This window comes from Petaurus breviceps, unplaced genomic scaffold (genome assembly GCF_028583685.1).
Source record: "Petaurus breviceps papuanus isolate PSGF00001 unplaced genomic scaffold, PetGlider_PUasm1.0 175, whole genome shotgun sequence".
Taxonomy (NCBI): Eukaryota; Metazoa; Chordata; class Mammalia; order Diprotodontia; family Petauridae; genus Petaurus; species Petaurus breviceps.
In genome coordinates, this window is record NW_027185764.1 from 11,781,737 (window position 1) to 11,788,785 (window position 7,049).

At 38.2% G+C, this 7,049-nt stretch overlaps 1 protein-coding gene across 1 annotated transcript in view; it reads right to left on the reverse strand.

Moving 5' to 3' along the window:
- Positions 1 to 7,049, reverse strand: part of SDK1 (sidekick cell adhesion molecule 1) — a 1,154,843-nt gene that overhangs the window by 354,475 nt on the left and 793,319 nt on the right. The window contains exon 12 of the mRNA XM_069084769.1: positions 6,158 to 6,352. Coding sequence (XP_068940870.1) covers positions 6,158 to 6,352 — 195 coding nt within the window. The remainder of the gene's footprint in view (positions 1 to 6,157; positions 6,353 to 7,049) is intronic.

Genomic DNA, 7,049 nt, shown 5'->3' on the forward strand with positions numbered 1-7,049 from the left:
ATTGTTAACTGTAAGTCTGTGAGTTCAGTTGCAATGAAGAGTGTATGAAGGAGAATAATGTACAAAAATGTTGACAAGCTTCTAGACTACAGGAGGGATTTAAATGCAAGACAGAGGAATTTGTGTTTTATTTTAGAGGCATCTGGGGAGGTAGGAGGCACAGTGGACAGAGTGCTGAGCCTGGAGTCAGAAAGACTCATCTTCCTGAGTTCATATCTGACCTCAGACACTTGCTGACTATGTGACCCTGGGCAAGTCACTTAACTCTGTCTGCCTTAGTTTCCTCATCTGTAAAATGAACTGGAGGAAGAAAGGGCAAACTACTCCAATATCTTTGACAAGAACCCAAATGTGGTCACAAAGAGTTGGACAAGACTGAAAATGACTAAACAACAAAATCTGGTAGCTACTAGAGCCTCTGGAGGCAAAGAATGACATGATTGGACCTATGCTTTAAAAATATCAATTTAGCAGCTGTGTGGAAAATGGATTACAGATAAGAGAGACTGGAGAGAGAAAGATCAATTAGAAGGCTATTGCAGTAATCTAAATGAGAGGTAATAAGGATTTATATTCATGGTAAAGATCCTAAAGCACCACATTTTTTTTGAATGCATTTTTTTTTGCATCATCTAAGAATGATTATATTCGATAAGGTCTTAGTGAATGCTCTGGTTATTTTGCTATGGTATATTAATTTGAAAATTGTCCATTTAGATATGTCAGAAAAAAATTCACAATTTTCTTTTTTTTTTTTTGGAGGGTGGGATGAAGAACTATTTTCATTTATCTTGAGATCACTGGAGTCTAGGGGTCAGTGGGAAAAGTAATATTGAAAGAGGAGTTAAGAAAGAATGGAATTAACAGGAAAGATCATAGGTTCATAGGTTTAGAGCTGGATGGGGCCTTAGAGACCATCTAGTCGAACCCCTTTCTTTTGCAAATGAGGAGCTGAGACCCAGAGAGTCTAAGGAAATTATCTGGATCTGTAAGTGACTGAGGCCAAATCTGAATCGGGGATCTTCCTGTTTTCTGAGCCTTCTCTCAACTAAGTCAAATGCCTGAGTGGAAGCACAATACAATGGTCTTGCTGCTGCCTGTTGCTTCCTTTGCTGTGAGGAACGGCAGGCAAGTGTAAGATGGGGGCAGTGTAACTGATGTATGGGCAGAAAACAGCTGAAGAGATTGTAATGTCCAAGATCTACAGGTAAATCCCAGTTTGCTATAGACTTTATATGGGAGGCCAAGGAAATGTAGTATAGACAGTAACTCCCAGTTAAAGAAAATATTAAAGAAATTGTACCATTCCATTCTCAAACCAAGTTTGATAAATTGAAGAAATGTTATACTTATTTTAAGCCTTTTCCTGAGAAGTTTTTATTTCCTCCTCCAAATTCTACTTTAGTTTTATTACAGTAAGGTAGCCTGCAAAGCAGCATGATGTAATGGATAGATGGAGGAGGGAGAAAGGTCTCCTGGGGCTTGTCTGTTAATCTCCTGAAGTCTCATTTTCTTCATTTGTAAAAGGATAATGTGAGCATTACCAACTTCACAAGTGGGGTGGAAAGCATTTTGTAAACTGTAGAGTTCTATGGAAATGTGAGCTATTATGAGGAAGACAGAGATGTCAGCTATCAGAGCATTTCTCTGTACTGAATATGTTTTTCCTCACCATTGGTATGCCCCGCTTTAAGAAAATCCAACAAGCAAAACATATGAATTTAGAAAAAAGAAAAGTAAATTAGTAAATCACTACTTGCTTATGAATTTAGGGCCATTCATAGGTTCATAAACCTAGACATGGAAGGGACCTCAGAGGTCATCTAGTTTAATGCAATTATTTTGCAGATTAAGAAACTGAGGTAGGGAAGCAAAGATGGCGGAGGGAAAGCAGGAACTTTTTTGAGCTCCCACTCCAACCACCTCCAGTACCTGTAAAAAAATGACTCAACAAATTTTAGAGATACAGAACCCACAAGGTGTCAGAGAGAAATTTTCTGCTTAAGACAGCCTGACAGGCCAATAGGAAGGATCTATCACACTGGGCTGGGAGCAGAGTGTAGTCCCATGTGGCTTGTGCTGGCTCAGACCTCAGGCACAGACCAGTCAGAGAAGACTTCAGGATAGTGAGTCACTGGCAGCTGTGACGGTTTCTAGACTTCTAAATCCATAAATGCCAAAAAGAAAGTAAAAGGTCAGTAGGAACTGGGTGAGAGAACAATGGGTCTGGCCCTTGCCTCCTGGGCGGTGGAGGTGGCGGCTGTCTGTAGCTGCTGCCCTGGCAGATGATGGCTGCTTCAGGAGCTTCTGGCCCACAAATTGTGGGGAGCCAAGTGGCTGACAAGAGGGCAATTGCTGGAACATCTTTGTTGGCACTGAGGCAGGATTCTCTTGCTTTACCCTGGTTGGATGTGGGTCACAGTCTTGGGTGGAGTCCTGTGGTGAGGAGCACTAGAGTGGGAGAGCTTGTTGCGATGGGGGAGAGGCAGTCATCCTCACAGTTCTGAGGCAGGTGCCTAGAAAAAATTCTGACAACAGCTGCACAAAATCCCAGAAATTTGGGACACAGCTCTCTCCACTATAGAAGTTGAGTTCTACCATGGCAAAGAGCTCAAAAGTCAAGTAATTGGCTGGCAAGATGAGCAAGCAGAGGAAGCACAAACAGACCATAGAATCCTTTTGGGGGGACAAAAAGGATCAAAAAATAAAACCAGAAGAAGGCAGCAAAGTCAAAACTGTTATATCAAAAGCCTCCAAGAAAAATATGAACTGGTCACAGGCCATGGAGGAAGGAGCTCAAGAAGGATTTTGAAAATAAAGTAAGAGAAGTAGAGGAAAAATTGGGAAGAAAAATGAGAATGATGCAAGAAAATTATGAAAAGTGAGTCAACAGCCTGTTAAAGGAGATAAAAAAAAATACTAAAGAAAATAACACCTTAAAAAATAGACTAACTCTATTGGCAAAAGAGGCCCACAAAGCCAATGAGAAGAAGAATGACTTTAAAAGCCAAATTGGCCAGGTGGAAAAGGAATTTCAAAAACTCACTATAGAAAATAATTCCTTCAAAATTAGATTGGAGCAAATGGAAGCTAATGATTTTATGAGAAATCAAAACACTATAAAACAGATTGAAATGAATGAAAAAATACAAGGCAATGTGAAATATCTCATTGGAAAGAAAACACTGACCTGGAAAATAGATCCAGGAGAGATAATTTAAAAATTATTGGACTACATGAAAGCCATGATAAAGAAAGAGCCTAGATATCATCTTTCAAGAAATTGTCAAGGGAAACTGTCCTGATATTCTAGAACCAGAGGACAAAATAGAAATTGAAAGAATTCACTGATAGCCACTTGAAAAAGATCCCAAAGGGCAGCTAGGTGGTGCAGTGAATAGAGTATCAGCCCTGGAGTCAAGAGGACCTGAGTTCAAATCTGGTCCCACACACTTAACACAAAAACTAGCCATGTGACCTTGGGAAAGTCACTTAACCCCAATTGCCCCTCCAAAAAGCAAAAAAAGAAAAAAAATCCTCAAAAGAAAATTCCTAGGAATTTTATAGTCAAATTCCTCAGTTCCCAGGTAAAGGAGAAAATATTGCAAGCAGTCAGGAAAAAAAAAAAACAATTTGAGTATTGTGGAAACATAATCAGGATAATGCAAGATCTAGCAGCTTCCACATTAAGGGATCAAAGGACATGGAAGACAATATTCTGGAGGTCAGAGGAGCAGAGATTAAAACCACGAATCACCTACCCAGCAAAACTGAGTATAATACTTCTGGGGAAAATATGGACATTCAAAGAAGTAGAGGACCTTCACGTATTCTTGATGAAGACATCAGAACTGAACAGAAAATTTGACTTTCAAATACAAGAAGAAAAGCATGAAAAGGTAAACAGGAAAGAGAAATCATAAGGAACTTATTAAAGTTGAACTATTTACATTCCTACATGGAAAGATAACATTTCTAACACATGAGACCTTCCTCAGTAGGAGGATAGTTGAAGCGAATATATATGTATGTGTGTATACATATATATATATATATATATATATATATATGCATGGGTTTATGTGTGTGTATGTGTCTGTGTGTATATATGTGTTCATGTATATATATAGACAGAGGCACAGGATGAGTTGAATATGAAGGGATGATATAAAATAAATAAAATTAAAAGCTAAGAGAGGAATATATTGGGAGAAGGAGAAAGGGAGAGATAGATTAGGGTATTTATTTCACATAAGAGGCAAGAGAAGGCTGTTACAATGGAGGGGAAGAATAGGAAGCTGAAAGGGAATGAGTCAACCTTACTCTCATTGGATTTGGCTTAAGGAGGTAATAACATACACACTCAATTGGGTGTCTTGCCCTTCAGGAAAGCAGTGGGGAAGAAAATAAGAGGGGGACTGATAAAAGGGAGGGCAGATTGGGGGAGAGGGTAGTTAGAAGCAAATACTTTTGAAAAGGGACAGGGACAAAGGAGAAAATAGAATAAATAGGGGAGGAGATAGGATGGAGGGAAATATAGTTAGTCTTTCACAACATGACTACTACGGAAATGTTTTGTGTAACTACACATGTATAACCTATACTGAATTGCTTGTCTTCCCCGTGAGGGTGGGTGTGGAGGGAAGAAGGGAGAGAATATGGATCTCAAAGTTTTAAAAACAAATGTCAAAATTGCTTTTACATGCAACTGGGAAATAAGATATAGAGACAATGGGGTATAGAAACCCATCTTGCCCTACAAGAAAGGAGAGGGAATATAAGAGAATGGAGACTGGGGAAAGGAGTATTCAGTATGTTTGCCATCTTGAGGTGGGGGGTATGGGAGAAAATATTTAACTCAAAATCTTGTAGAAATCAATGATGAAAACTTAAAAATAAATAAATGAATTAAAAAAAGAAACTGAGGCTCAGGGAAGTTAAGTTCTTTGTCTAAGATCAAACAGGTTATAAATCTCATAAACCTAAATTTAAATGATCTCATTTGCCAAGATTCAGGTTTCTAAGACTCTATCTACAGCTTAAATCTAGGCATACTGACATCAATATCTTATCTTCCAAATTTCAGTAAAAAAAAAAAAACTAACCCTTGGTCATCTTAACAGTATTTAGTTTGCCAAAATCCACCAAAGTCATTCAGTCAATAAACCTTTATAAACTGCCTACTATGTGCCAGACACTATGCTAAACACAGGAGATATAAAAAAGAGACAAAAGACAGTTCTTGCCTTCAAGGAGATCACAACCTAATGGCAGGTAATACTTATTCTGGTTTGTCTGAAACGCATAGGCCTGAAACTCACAGCTTTAAGTATTCTTGAACTATCCTTGCAGGTGGGTGGCACAGAGGATAGAGTTCTGGTCCTGGAGTCAGGGCAGTCTCAGTACACATCTGGCTTCAGACACTTACTAGCTCTGTGACCCTAGGCAAGTCACTCAACCCTGTTGGGCTCAGTTTCCCAATATATAAAACAAGTTGGAGACTGAAGTGGCAAACCACTCCAGTATCTTTGCCAAGAAAACCTCAAATGGGGTCATGTAGAGTAAGACACAATTGAACAAATAACAGTATTCTGTCCAAAGACATACTCAGCCAAGCGTTTTGGCTCATGGAGCGAGAGCAAAAGGTATTATTCAATAATTACTAAGTTCCACTTCATTTTTGAAGAAAAAATTTAATATTATGAGAGCTAAAGATAAACCCTTATGCTTCTACTTTTTTCAAAGAAAATGTACCAAGGCATTTCAGTTAATATGATCATTAAAGAAATTCACAAAAGAACTATAATTGTTCAATAAAACTAAAGTAGAGGATGGATATAAAAGAAGGAAAGAAGATCAAGAGACAAAGAATAAGACAGATATTTATTCATTATTAATCCTTCATTTTTTTCTAGCAAGAAATTGAAGTTTGAGGTTTTTTCCCTTTCCTTTTAAAAAGCTATTCACAAAAATTGAGTGTGGTCAGCACTGGAAAACCACAGAGCAGATAATGCCAATATAAATTTATGTAACAAGTGTTTCTTTTCCTCCAAAAGCTATAATGAACATATGGATGTTCAGCTGTCATGTCCTGAAGTGACATAAGTCTAAAAGGGTGCATCACTATTGTTTGGTGTTCCTGACATCCCATACTTACTAGTTACATCCAGGTAGGTATGTGTCTCTATTTCCCCACCTTCATTTCTTGCAAAGCACTGAAAGATACCAGAGTCGTTGGGATGCAGCTTCTGGATTCGTAGACCTCCACTCACTAGCAATTTATAACGAGAATTCCGGAGCTTGCTGATGGGGACAGAATCTTTATACCATTCAAGATTAGGGATTGGAACTCCTGTGTATGGAAGAAAGAATACTGAAGTTATTTTTGAAACTCTACTTGCTACCTGCGGAAAGGAAGAAACCACAACGCTGATCACATACAACCAATTCTTGATTATCTGTGCTAATAGAGGAGAGCAGTGGCTCAAATGATTCCAAATGTAGACGTTTATTCATTAATTCAATAAACATTTATTAATTGCCTACCATGTGCAAGGTACTATAGTAGGTACTGTGAAAATACAAAGAAGAAGCAGTGGAATCAGTAGCAAACTGTGCCTGTTATGGGTTAGTTAAAACAGGCACAAACACATCATGATACAAATTATATTATATGTGTATAAGAATAATGCTTAAGGAAAAAGAATCTCATACAGCTTCCAGGTGAAGTGACAGATACTGAAGACTAAGAGTGATTATTTTCAAGAGTTTTAGTGACTGAAGTATATTGTAGTATAGTTCAATAATTTGAAAATTGGTAATACATATATAACACAGTTAAGGGTCCATTGCTTTTTTTTAAGGTACTATTTATTCACTGTCATGAAGGGGAGATAGGAATGTAACTAGAGGTAGTTGGAGGCACAGTAGATAGGGCAGTGAGCCTAGGATTAGGAAGACAGGAGTTCAAATCCTGCCCCAGACACTAACTATCCATCCATCCATCCATCCATCCATCCATCCATCCATCCATCCATCCATCCATCCAT